This window comes from Hydra vulgaris, chromosome 14 (genome assembly GCF_038396675.1).
Source record: "Hydra vulgaris chromosome 14, alternate assembly HydraT2T_AEP".
NCBI classification, from domain to species: Eukaryota; Metazoa; Cnidaria; class Hydrozoa; order Anthoathecata; family Hydridae; genus Hydra; species Hydra vulgaris.
In genome coordinates, this window is record NC_088933.1 from 18,059,849 (window position 1) to 18,074,758 (window position 14,910).

At 28.8% G+C, this 14,910-nt stretch overlaps 1 protein-coding gene across 2 annotated transcripts in view; it reads right to left on the reverse strand.

Annotated features, from left to right (window-relative positions):
- LOC101235693 (nischarin) overlaps positions 1-14,910 on the reverse strand; it is a 193,340-nt gene that overhangs the window by 49,343 nt on the left and 129,087 nt on the right. For both annotated transcript variants that reach the window (XM_065818391.1, XM_065818392.1), the window contains exon 17: positions 14,367-14,409. In XM_065818391.1, coding sequence (XP_065674463.1) covers positions 14,367-14,409 — 43 coding nt within the window. The remainder of the gene's footprint in view (positions 1-14,366; positions 14,410-14,910) is intronic.

A 14,910-nucleotide genomic window follows, 5' to 3' on the forward strand; every position in this document is an offset into this window, starting at 1 on the left:
CTTGAATCTTTCATTATCAATTGTAGTATAAAAGTTGTCTTTAATGGACAGCACTGTTCTTCATTTCCTGTAAATTTAGGGTTCTTCAAGGTTCTATCCTTGGCCCTATACTGTTTTTAATTTACATTAATCTACCAGAAATTCTCACATCTAAGGTTGCATTCTTCACTAATGATACTACCATTTAATCTTGTCTTGATAAGAAGCCAACACTCTCTGATTGCTTGAAAAGGGCATTTAAGCTTGAAAAGAATCTCACTTCTGGTACAGCATTGGGCTCCCAGTAACTGGTGAACTTTAATTCATATAAAACACAATATTTTTCAGCTAATTGTTATAAACTAGATTTTCATAAATTTATGAACAGTAATGTACTTGATGAGTCATCTACAATTTGTCTTCTACGATTAACTCTTACTTCAGATTTTTCTTGGAAACTATATATCAAATCAGATTTTTCTTGGAAACTATATATCAAATCAGATTTTTCTTGGAAACTATATATCAAATCAGATTTTTCTTGGAAACTGTATATCATATCAGATTTTTCTTGGAAACTATATATCAAATCAGATTTTTCTTGGAAACTATATATCAAATCAGATTTTTCTTGGAAACTATATATCAAATCAGATTTTTCTTGGAAACTGTATATCAAATCAGATTTTTCTTGGAAACTATATATCAAATCAGATTTTTCTTGGAAACTATATATCAAATCAGATTTTTCTTGGAAACTATATATCAAATCAGATTTTTCTCGGAAACTATATATCAAATCAGATTTTTCTTGGAAATTATATATCAAATCAGATTTTTCTTGGAAACTATATATCAAATCTAAAAATTGCAAAGTTAGCATCTGCTAAGGTTGCATCACTTTATCATGCTACCATAAAAGCATTTTAAACATAGTTAGACCTGCTCTTGTATTTAACCTTTAACCAATGTCACATTGTTGTAATGTTACTTCTCTTTCTCTTTTCTATCAATACTATAATGGGCTTCATTTTTGATCTGCCATTAATTTGCAACTCTAATAGTGGTTGCTTGCAGCATTGTTAGAAGTGAAGATATTTAAAAAAAAATTGTAATTCTTGTCTTTATGAAAAATATTTAATTATGACTTTTATTTTGAAACTTCGATACACTTAAGCATTTTATGGTTCCCTACTGCGAGTATGTATATGTATGTATGTAAACAAGTATGTATATTAGGGCGGGTCATAACCATACTTTTTTTTTAATTTTGAGAAGCCGCTCTATGTGGTGTTTATGAATCGGTATAATAAATTATATAAACTACTTAAAAAAATTTTACACAGAACCTAGGGGTTGCACCATAGACCACATTTTTCACACAAAATGAAAATATTTTTAATTTTTCATTTAAAACTCTTAACAATTTTACTTCATTCGTGTAACACTAATTTTTAAATTTTTAGTTGTATATTTTTTTATAATTTTAAGATATAATTTGAACAATATTGCTTTGCTATAATAAAATGTATGTTAACATGGAACAATTAGTATAAGTTGCAGTAAATTTTTATGATACTTTATGAAGTTCTTTTTAGTAATATTAATATAGAAGATTTGTTATATATTCTATAGTATAAACGTATATATTTAATTTCTTAGTAATTAAAAGTAATTGATAAAAAGCAACTCATTATGTAGGCATTTCATACTCGCAGTTTTATACTCGCAGTTTCATACTCACAACTTAACATTTGGGCAAGGTTCTAAGTTGCAATGATACAAAAAGAGATGTTGTAAAATATTGCTTTTATGTACGCAGAAATGAAGATGCTTAAGGCAAAGGGTCAAGTTCTGCTCATGAATGTTATCGATTAGTTACAAGAGGAATGGAATATATATAACATAAGTTTAGTTTTCCAACTATCGAAACAGAAGGAATTTTCTCATTATCATCTAGATTAATGGAAAAAGCATCCAATTTAAATAAAATTTCTAGACTTAAACGAAATCATAATTTTTATGCCAAAAAGAAAGCTTTTGAGAAAACGTTTGATATATGTTCGTGCAATTGTTATAATGCAGGAGTAGAAAGATAGAATTGTAAATGTACATTAAAAGTTTCAATGAAAGAATGAGATACATTTGTTGGACAAAAGCAATGCAAAAACCAACTTGGACCACTTGATCATAATTATACATCTACTTTAAAAAAAAATTGAAACCCAAAAAAATAAATTTGTAACAAGGCAACAGCAGTTATTTAACTGCTGTTGCCTTATACATAATATACATAAAAATGTTGAGAAAGAGATGGATTGCATTGCTGATGATAATTTGTATGAATCTGAGGAAAGTATCAAATTAGATGTATCTAATGATGAAAATTACACACTTTATGAATCTGATAATTTCTTAAACAAATGTAATCAAAACAGGATTTTTTTTAAGATGAACTTGCTATTGTGGCAGATTGTTATCGTGTCAGTTGCAGAGCAACTGCTGCTATTGATAATGCTGCTCTAAAAAACATGGGAATACTTAACAAATCAAATATGCTCAATAGGAAAAAAGCAGAACAAGAAAAACTTCATGTCAGACAAAAAAAATATAATTGGGAGAAAATGTGAAGATTGGAAGTTATAATGTATTGGTTTTGATGGAAGAAAAAAAAATACAACATCAGTTTCAGAAACAGTTAAAGAAGAACATGTTACATATGTTATGTATATTATGTATGTTATTATGTATATATATGTATATTATGTATATTTATGTATGTTATTATGTATACTATGTATAATTATGTATGTTATTATGTATATTATGTATAATTATGTATAGTATGTATTCTACATATGTTACATATGTTATAAGAACATAGTTAGAGAACCAAGCAGCAGCTATATAGATCATTTAACACCTCATAATGGAACTTTTTGCTGCATTGTTGATGAAATTCTCCATTTAATATTTCAAACTGGCAGTAGTGATTCTTTAAATGCTATCTTATGTGATGCAACTGTAGTAAACACTGGTAAGTTTGGAGGAGTGATAAAACTAATAGAAACAGAACTTGATAGACCAATCTAATGGCTCATTTGTCAACTCCTTTTAATGATCTTCCATTTAAACATGTGTTTGAGTTAATTGATGGAAAAACTTATGGCCCAGTATCATTTAAAAGAGATATTGATAAAAAAATAACAGAAGATTTAAACAATTTAAAAGTAGTTCCTTTCGAAAAAATAAAAAGTGCTTTTCATATAATTTCTGATTACATCCTTAGCACATTAGGCTCAGATCAAAAATATTTTACAGTATCTGTTTATTTATTCAATCAGGAGAGGTTAAAATAAAATATCTAAAAGTTCTCCTGGAAACATTGATCATGCTCGGTGGCTCACAAAAGCAAATCGTGTTCTACGTTTATATATTTCTATAGTAATGCCAACAAAAGAACTTGTTGACTTGGTTACAATTATTATGCAGGATGGTTCCATATTAAATCACATTGTTTAGCAATAGATGGTGCTCAAAATTTATGATGTCTGGCTCAATTAATAAGAAATGCAGTTACTGATGTAAAATACAAGGAGGTAATGGAGCAAATTGTAAAACAAAACTTGGTAAAAAAAAATTGTAAAAAAAAAATGGTAAATTGGGACATTGAGGAAGTTAATTCACCACTTTTATTTAATGTCTTTTCAAATGAAGATATTTTGAAATCCAATGACAGCCCATTAGGTATTCCAAAATGTCCTTGTCATAGACAAAATATGGTAAGAATTGTCACAAGTCACAAATGCATCAGAAATTAGATACGGCTATGAAAAGCGTCATAAATTTGAAATAAACTTATTTGAATCTTAGAAGAAAATGCCAGAGTTAGATTAGAAAGCACAATGGAAATAAGACATTTGAATAAAGATATAAACAAAAGTAATTATATAGGTATATATTTTTTTTATAGTATTAAAAGATTTTTTTTGAACATTTTTTTCATTTTTGAAAGTTCATGTTGGTGCTTATATTAAAAATAAAATCATTTTGTTGCTTATCTTAAATGTGAAGCATTTTTAAAAGTATGACTTTTTTAAAACAGTATATTAATAGAGAATTTATTGGCTTTATAAGCAAGAAGTTCCGAGTTCGATTCCCACCATGCCCCTGGTAGTACCTTGCTCAACTTGTTTCTCCGCACAGTGGCCTTGTTCATCAAGGTTTGTGTTTCAGAGTTATAAAGTTGAGAGAGGGTTATAACCACAAATAGCCTCCTCATCTGTAGTGGCCTTCTTGACCTTGGGGAGGCGTATTATAAATATAAAGAAATTAAAAAAAAATTAAAAAGTTTAAATAAAAACATCATTAATTAGAGTTTTTAGTTATTTTTTTATTTAAATTAAGTTTGTCTTCAACCAGTCTGTTTCTTCAGATTCGGTTTACTCAAAGATGAGTTGACCCAAAAATTGAAACTACAAGATTAAATCAATTTATTTCAGATAAAGCTTTATACTGATTTGTAGTTGCTTCACATCTTTTGCTCGCCAGATACCCTCATACACTTTGCCTTTTAAAATAGCCCAAAAGTTTTCAATTGGGTGACACTCCCGTATAGCTGGCGGGTTGTCAACTTTTTTGACAAAATTGACGTTATAGGCCTCAAATTAGTCGCTCATGGTTTTGGCATAATGCAATGAGGTCAGGTCCGTCCAAAATACATAATTACCATCAGCATAATAAGCATTGATGAACTGCACTAATCTTCCCTTAATACAATCCTTTTTGTAGATAGCTTTGTTGACTGCAAGACTGCTGGGGATAGAAAATGGCTAGGAAATACCTTTATCAGAAGCAGCCAGCCGGACAAGTAGCTTGGGATTGAACTTACACTTTTTGCAATATTTAGTGCTTTGTGAAGTCTTGTTTCTGTCACTAGAGTAGAAAGTGCTGTTTCCATTAATTGTCAAGAGCGCCAAAATAAATTAAGACTTATCATCAAGAATGATCAATTTCCTTTGAAAATCAGGATGAAGCAGATCAATGTCGGTTTTGATTAGTTCTTTCTGGCTCTTTTGGCCACATGACCATTTCCTTGCACTTTTTTGTGTCCAGAATAATTCCCAGCACATTTGATTATATTTTAGATAGTGTTTCTTTGGATTTTTTTCAGCATTAAAGTGATATACTGTGAACTTTTTGCCTTTCAACTCATTATTCAAATAGAACTGGCAAATCCATTTTCTTATCTCTTGCTTGGAAATCATTTTTTTCTTAATTTTCATTAACTATCTAAAAATAAGTCAATTAACTTATATAGAATTAAGTAAACTTTAAAATGGATATACTGTAAGCATGAAAAAAAAAGTTTAGCTTGTGACATTTAAAAGTGAGATAAACACAAAATAATCCAACTGTCTGTTTATTAAACTATGCCAAAAATAAAATCGTCAGAACTAGTAAAGTTATACTTTTTAATTTAAACTCTGAACTTGAAAACATATTTCATCTCAATCAATGGAAAAAAAAACACAAGATACCACAAATTGGTTCAATCCCATCAGTGGTAAACATCTTTATAAATTCCTTATTTTTGATATTGTTGATTTTTACCTTTTGATAACAGAAAAGCAAACAGTGCTATTAATTTTGCTGAGCAGCATCTAACTATTGACCCCATAAATCTTGCTATATCATGCAAGGAAGTCACTATTATTTAATCATGATCAAGTTTAGATTAAAATATCAAGCGGTTTTAGAATTTGTTTCAAACTGCACAATTTTATAACAAAAATGATTTCGGATTATACTGCGATGACAGTTTAGCAAGTTTTAAAAATATAAGTGGTCCCCAAACAGAAAAAATCAAAAAATATTTTGTTGATATATTTCAAAGAAACGTCCACTATATATTTATAACATGAAAGTTATAAATTACCTTGACACCGCATTAAATCTCAATGTTGTAATTGAGATTTAATATGACATCTCGGTTTAAGGTTACTTTGTAACCATATTTTAGGCCCAGAAATTCTTTAAACTATATTCACGTTGATTCAGACCACCCACCTAATATTTTAAAGCAGCTTCCACATTCAAATGAATTAGGATTATCTGCAAATTCATCACATGAAGAAATTTCCAAAGATCTACTCTGTATAATGACACACTGTTAAGGTCTGGTTTTAATCACAAACTTTCAAACCGCCCCAATTTAAATTTACTTTATATCAAGAACTTCAAACGCAACATCATTTGGATTAACCCTTCTTTCAGCAAAAATGTCAGCACTAATGTAGTAAAAAGCTTCCACCAGAAAAAATTCCCCCTAAAACCAACTGCAACTACCTTAATAAAAATACCTACCCTTTTCAAACCAATGCTTAACATACCAAAAACTCATTTTATTGCTTCGTTATTTTTTTCTGTTATTTTTTGTATTTTGTATTTTTTAACAGTTTTTTCTTGATTTAAAGAATAAATATGACTGATGATTGCCAAAAGACATGAAACATTAAGTACCACCACAAAGTTGTATTTTTTCAAATAATCTAACACTATATTCATATATATTAGGGTGTCCCAGCTGCCCCCCAAAAATCAAGTTATTGATAATGGGTTTTAACCTAAAAACAACGGCTATTAATTTTATTCTGCAATCTGATCACATATGAGTTAGCGCAAGCAATATGAAACTTGATACTGTGAAAAACAGATACTTTTCATGATAAAATTTTATGAACGTTTATTTTATCTTTATTTAGTATTGTTATTTAACTAACTTTGATTATTTTTCAGATTACACTGATAAACAAATAAAATTTTATTGTGCATATCTTGTTAACTAGGTGGTTTTTTAAAACAAATTAAATATGCTGATTTCAAATATGCAAACCATTTTTCACCATCATGTCAAGTTGTAAAGATATTTGGGTTCAAATCTTTAGTATTTAAGGTAAAGTCCCTAATATTGTCAAAAAAAAAGTTATTCAAAAGTATGTCAACCTGGGTCTCAAAAGAAGCGTATTTTCATAGAGATTTTAAAAATGGTATTTGTTTGTAATAAAAATAAGTACTTTTTGTATTATTGCTGAGAAACATTTTGTTAAATTTTTTTTTAAAAGTCTTTAGCATTTTTTCACATAATTTTTTTTGTCAATAAATTTTAAGTAAAAATATTTATCTTTTCTAAAATCTCTATGAAAATACGCTTCTTTTGAGACCCAGGTTGACATACTTTTGAATAACTTTTTTTTCGACAATATTAGGGACTTTACCTTAAATACTAACGATTTGAACCCCAATATCTTTACAACTTGACGTGATGGTGATAAATGGTTTGCATATTTGAAATCAGCATATTTAATTTGTTTTAAAAAAACACCTAGTTAACAAGATATGCACAATAAAATTTTATTTGTTTATCAGTGTTATTAATGATTAATATATAATATAAATGTACCATAACGAAAACTAGACATAATGATACATATGATATTAGGGATCACTCTTGGTATCAACGACAAGGAAATCAAAAGACACAAACTATCAACAAAGAAGCAAGTAATTCTTTGCCTGCTTGCAAACCTTAAGGATTTAACCTTTAATGATGCATTATTTCTTACAATTGATAATGTCCTGAAGCATTATATGAAGGCAAATATTACTCCAATAAGTGGAAGAAACAATATTGGCAAAATAATCAAGGAATCGCATGATGAAATTATGAAGTTAATTAACTACAATGAAAATCAAAGACATTTGGATAATCCAGGAATCAAGAAATTTTCTTATAAAATTTCATGGTACCATTTAATGTCAACATTAAATGCTACCATGAAATTTTATTAGAAATCTATCCTCCAAGATATGGAAGCTCAGAAGTGACATAAACAACAAAGGAAAAAGAATCCACCAATGCAAACATTACTTTCATGCAAAACAAAATAATTGATAGGAAGACATCTTATTAAGGAATTGACACATTCTATGCAAAAATTGTTGAGAAAAGGCAGATAAGAACCTATGATTAAGCTTTTCCAAAAAAAACCATTTGGTAATGTTCAAAGAAACTGTTGAGCTTGAGTTAACTAGCAGTTCTGGAGATTTAAACTGGTTAGTAGGACTGCTGGCCTCAGCTCAGCCTAGTCTAAAATTGAAAAGTGACACAAAAGGCAAATTAAATCTGTTGAACGCATATTTGTTCTACATGATACTTTCAAGAATCCAAATTTTATTGCCAGAAGTATGAGGAATAACAGTAATTTTAAGATAAATTCATTCTTACATTTGATGATTTCTATTTGCGGAGGATATATTTCAAAGATAAATCTAAGTTCCAATTCACCCTATCAATATCAAGTATCCCTAATACCCCATACCAGCAAACAAATAAAAGAAAAATGAAATCTGTTTCTAAAAACGGTGAAACATTGGGACAGAAAATGATGGCTACCCTAGACTTCAAAGATACTGACGATCGTCTACCTGTTTTAGTATCCAGATACTAAATGATATTCAATGGATCGTCTACCTGTTTTAACAGGTAGACAATCCATTGAATAAAAACATTTAATGGAACTAAACTTTTTAATGCACCACTTCATTCAAGTTCAACCACAAAAACCGGTCTGAAACATGGTAAAATTGTCTCTGTTGCAACAAAAAAATTTATGCAACAAAAACATCATTGACATGGTCTTTGACACAACATTCTCAAATACAGGTAAGGCTTAAACAAAGCAATTGTTTTACATTTATCTATAAATATAAACTTTTTTTAATTATATTTTGTGATATATTAATAATTTATTAAATCTAAAGTTAACAAATCATTTATGCATAAATTCTAGGATTAAAAATAATGAAGAGGTTTTAAGTAATTAATTAATCATAAGGCTATAAGGTATAGTTTTATTAAATAATTAATTCATTCACTCTTTACATCACAGGATAGCATACTGCAACGTGTTGCTGCCTGCAGAGAGAGTTAGACTATCCCTTGTTGTGGTTTGCATGCTGCAGACATGTAGGAGAAGACATGCTTAGCGAACGTTGGGATTCATTAAATATAGAGGTTTCACCCTGTTCAAATATTCAACTGTATACAAAATAAATCTAATGCTTTCACAACATCATTATAAAAAAAGATTTTTTAATCAATTAAATAGACTCAAGTGACTTAAAGTTACAGTGTCAAAGTTTGTTTTCTGCATTTTCTCATATTAATTAGAACATAATAAAATTGTATGTGCGTTTAAAGGTATTTAATAAAATTCTTCCTTTTAGTATATTTTCTATATATATATATATATATATATATATATATATATATATATATATATATATATATATATATATATATATATATATATATATATATATATGTATATTCCTATAAGTTCTCATATTAATTAGAACATAATAAAATTGTATGTGCGTTTAAAGGTATTTAATAAAATTCTTCCTTTTAGTATATTTTCTATATATATATATATATATATATATATATATATATATATATATATATATATATATATATATATATATATATATATATATATATATATATGTATATTCCTATAAGTTTTATTTTTTAAACAAAAATACTTTTTTGTTTTGTTACAAATTTATTTAAGGATTTAGAGATAAAGTAATAGAACTAAATTTGTCAGAAAAAAATCTTTGACAGGCCTTGTAAAAAAGCATTATGCAGTACGCTTTTTTTGTAAATGTCAAAAGTGTTCAGTTTAGCAAAAACTTTTTTATAAAATATAAACATCAATAGCGTTCAGTTAGTTAAAATATCTTTTAACATTGTTTACTTGATGTTTATTCAGAAAATGTTAGGTCATAAAAAAAAGCATTTAACGGCAACTGAGAATTTTTTAAGAAACAATTTGTTTTTTAAAAAAAAAATTTTATTTTAAAAGCCTTTAAATTAAATATGATTTTAAAAATTTTAGTTTTGAAGGAATATAAAATAGTAAAGTGTTGAATGTAAAATTTAGTTTCAAACAAATGTAATATAATTTTGCAATATTTTTAAAAGTTTTTTTCTAATCATCTGCTAACTAATTCATCACATAAAATATGTCTCTCATAGATTATCATAGATTATTAAAAGCAAAAGGAAATTAAAAACTTCTTATAAAAAGAGAGAAGTGCTTTTGTTGATGAAAATTCAACATTTTTTTAAATTCATTCAACACTTGTTGATGAGAATTATTTTCACAAATGTATTATTTTTTTTTTTTTAAATAATTCAATATCATGTAAAGTTTTTTTGATGTAATATGGATAAATTGGGATAACAAACAAAAGATTATGTTAGGTAAAAGATTGTTTTAAGAAAAAAATTAATTATAATCTTTTTTAATTACTAAATTTAGATTATATTAAGAATTTTAGTTAAATTAGTTTAAATAATTTTTAGCACGGTTTAAAATTGAATTTAATTACAACGCAGCCTTGAATATTAATTCAAGGCCTTCGAAGTAACTTTTCTTCTGTTGAGTCTTATCTCTTGCAAAGTTCACCAGACCTACTTGCTCTTTGTGAGACTAATTTGAGTTTGGCTGTCTCATCTTGTGATCTTAGTGTTGATGATTATTTTCTTTTAATTCCTAAAGACCCCAATAGCCACATGCTAGGTCTGGACATTTACATTTGTAAGAATTCACCCATTTGTCAAAAAATAGGTTTCAATCCACAGACTATTCTTTTATGTGCTTATGACTGCACACTTTTCGATGTTATTTCTGATCAAATTGACCAAGTCAATTTGATCAGAAATAGAGACTCTCTCTTTATCCTTCACCCAATATTGCTGTTGTTAATGACTTTAATGCTCTTCACACTGAATGGCTTGGCTCTATTGTCAGTGACTCTACAGGCTCTAAGGCCCACAACTTTTGCCTTTCTCAATCTCTAACTTAAATAGTCAACTTTCCAACTCATTTTCCAGACAATCTGAATCATTTAACTTATCTACTTGACTTGTGTCTTGTTTCTGATCCTAGTCAGTACTCAGTTTGTCCACATTCACCCTTAAGTGCTTCTGATCACAGTTGGATCTCTCTAAATTATTATCTCATAGTTCTTCATCATCAGAATCTCCTTATCATTGTTACTCTTACAACTACCTTAAAGTTGCTAAGACTCTTTCTGTGATATTCTTCGTGATGGCCCTTGGATAGAAATCTTTTGTCTTTCTGCTGATAAATGTGCTTCATAAATAATTTCTTGGACTCAGACTGGCATGGAATCTTTTATTCCCTCTCGACAATTCCAAGTCAAGCCATATTATTCTCCTTGGTTTACCTCACATTGTGCTGTTTCAATTTCTAATTGAAACCATTGCTTCCATATCTATCAGCAAAACGATTCTCCAGAAAACAGACACCATTGTAAAAAGGTTTTGTCTAATGCCAAAACCTGCTATTCTCAGGTCATGAAATCTTGTATTTCATCTGAAAAATTAGGCTCTCGTGACTTCTGGAGAATCTTTAACAGTATCAATAATAAGCGCAAATCTGTTATTCCACCTCTCTTGTATGGTTCACATTTTGTCACCTCACCTAAAGCCAAAGCTGAATTGTTTGCTAAGAACCTTTCATCAATATCGTCTATTGATTCCACTTGTTGCATTTTACCTGATATAGTTGTTAAACAGGTTGTTCCATTGCTTGACATTCGTATCACCCCAGCTTTGGTATATAAAGTGATTTCCTGCTTAGACTTTTCTACAGCTTATGGTCTGGACAACATACCTGTGATAGTCTAGCAGAAGTGTTCTCTGGAGCTGTTATCTATACTTTAAAACTATTCAACAAGTGCCTATCAGAGTCTTGTTTTCCAGCCTGCTGGAAAGTGGCATTTGTTATCCTTATTTCCAAAAACTCTGGAGGCTATCTGACTCATCTAACTACTGCCCTTATTAGTCTTTTTCCTATCATTTTTTGAGTCTTTAATTAACAAACACTTAACCTCTCATCTTGAATCTAATAACTTACTTTCTGATCATCAATATGGATTTTGGTCTTCTTGTTTTACAGCTGATTTGCGAACAGTAATAATAAATAGGTTTTATCATGCATTAAATAGATCGGAGAGGTTAAGGCTATCGCTCTTGACATTTCTAAAACTTTTGATAAAGTTTGGCATGCTGGTCTTCCCCACAAGCTTTTTTCTTACGGTGTATCAGGTAACATCTTTAAGATTATTGAATCCTTTCACCAATCGTAGTAATAAAGTTGTCCTCAATGGACAGCTTCATATCCTGTTACTTCAGCGGTTCCTCAAGGTTTTATCCTTGGCCCTATACTCTTTTTAATTTATATTAATGATCTTCCAGATAATCTCACATCTTAGGTGGCATTGTTCATTGATGATACTACCATTTATTCCTATTTTGATAACATATAATACAGATAAGACATAATAAAGCATAAGACAGATAAGTCTCTGATTGCTTGGAGGGGGCATTTAAGCTTGAACAGGATCTTACCTCTGCTACAGCATGGGCTCACAGTGGGTGGTGAATTTTAATTCAGACAAAACTCAACTTTTTTCAGCTAATCATTATCACAATAATATAGATCTTCTTCTATTCTTTATCTCTATAAATCACAAATCTGTCCTTCTATGGAACACTGTTGCCATTTTTGGGGCGGATCTTTTTATGATGCCGTCTCTACCCTAGCAGTTCCTTAATTTTTTCTATACATTTCTGGATGATTGTTTCACTTATACTTTGACCAATGTTGATGAAAATCTTGATGAGCAGTTTTGACAGTTTTTTTACTATAGGGCCAGGGGATCCATTGTGACTGATGAAATTTATGATGGTGTATAAGGCTGTATGAATTTTGGGTTTAACGCTTGCAGAAGTTGACAATGAGTAACACCTTTTATCAAGTTGAAGGATGAAAAAAGTAATCCTTAACAACTAAATTGAAACTTATAAATGCTTGAATTATGTGAACGATGTTGGAAACCATGTTTTTATCATCAAATTGCTGCGGCACGTCCACTTTTTTATTTAGACCCCCATAATATGGGCTTAGTTGAATGGGGAGGGAAGCTGGCCACTTAGCTTAGTCAAGCCTTCTGATGATTGCCTTTCAAATGACATTGCCAAACAACCCGTCAGATTGCTGAAAAGACTCTAGACTAGATTTAATTGAGCTCAGTGTTCACAAGACTGGCAAAGACACTGGAGTCAAGAGTTTGTCTCTTGACTCTAGTATCTTTGCCAGTCCTTTGAGTGAGTGTTGTTGTTGTGGCGGTAAGCTGATTTATGCTTAGTTAAAAATTGAGAAAACCTGTGACTAGTTAACCAATCAGACTGAAATTTTATGCAAAGTTTGGTGTGTCCATATAAGCGGCATTCATTGGTCAACTAGGTTGGCATTACCATTATTCATGATAGTGGTGCAGTTCTATATGTTGTGGATTTAGAACAAATAAAGTTTGCTACAGAACTACTAGCCAAAATAATAACACTACTAATCAATGATGTATGTTGGTAGGATGTTTATCAATGTTTCCTTAAACCAAATTAGTTGCTAGTTTAACTACAAAACTTTGATAATCAAAACTGTGGTTTTTATTATCATATCTTATATCTGTACCTCCTTTTCTTTCCCCAAGCTAGTTTTTTCAGAGAGCACTATCTACTTCCTTGTCTTTTACTTTTCTCATTTTATCTTTTATTATTTCCTCAAACATAACATTCTCCAATCCAAAATACTTTATTTGTTCTTCAAATAAATAAAGTGTTTTGGATTAGATTCTTTTTTTTTACTACAGCAGGATTTATTCTTTGGTCTTTTAATTTCATCCAGTTTTTTCAACAACTTCTCAATTTTATTCCTGTAAAAAATATTTAATAGTATAAATTAAAATTTATAATATTAAATATTTATTTTTAAAACGATTTAAAATTCATTGATAAAAATAACCTTGGCTTTTGAACTGTAAGACCTTTAAATCTACCATAGATCCAAGGATCCACTAGTTTAAACAGTATACAGCAGTCACATTGATCAACTAGACAATTAGGTACGAAAGAACTTTTGTTTGGACAACCTACTAAGAACTTTACTTTTGATTCACATTTTGATTTTCGTAAAAAGAGATAAAACTGAATTATCACGCAGTTGCACATTTCTCTGCTGGTACATTTGTTTATATTTTAAAAAATGTAAACAAATGTACAGGGTTAAAAATTTACGGATTTTGGAGTTTTTTGAAACAATTTTTAATAGCTTAAGTATTTTGTGTGTGTTTAATTTAAAAGAAATAAAAAAAAAATCAGTAAACTACAAAAAGTTGTTTAAAACATTTTGAATATGAAATTTTGTTTATTTTATTAAAACACTTACAGTTCTTGTTTTCAGATTGAGAAATGGTTACAAGGTGATCTTTCTGAAATAAACATGTTATTTTTTATTTATTTTTATTTACACAACTGTTATTTTTCAGTTATTTTCAGTTTCCTTTTCAGTTTCATTTTCAGTTTCCTTTTCAGTTTCATTTTCAGTTTCAATTCAGTTTCATTTTCAGTTTCAATTCAGTTTCATTTTCAGTTTCAGTTATTTAGAAAAATAACTGAAGAACAAATATTATTTAGAAAAATAACTGAAAAACAAATATTATTTAGAAAAATAACTGAAGAACAAATATTATTTAGAAAAATAACTGAAGAACAAATATTATTTAGAAAAATAACTGAAGGGCAAATATTATTTTAAAAAATAACTGAAGAACAAATATTATTTAGAAAAATAACTGAAGAACAAATGTTATTTAGAAAAATAAATGAAGAACAAATATTATTTAGAAAAATTACAGAAGAACAAATATTATTTAGAAAAATTACAGAAGAACAAATATTATTTAGAAAAATTACAGAAGAACAAATATTAT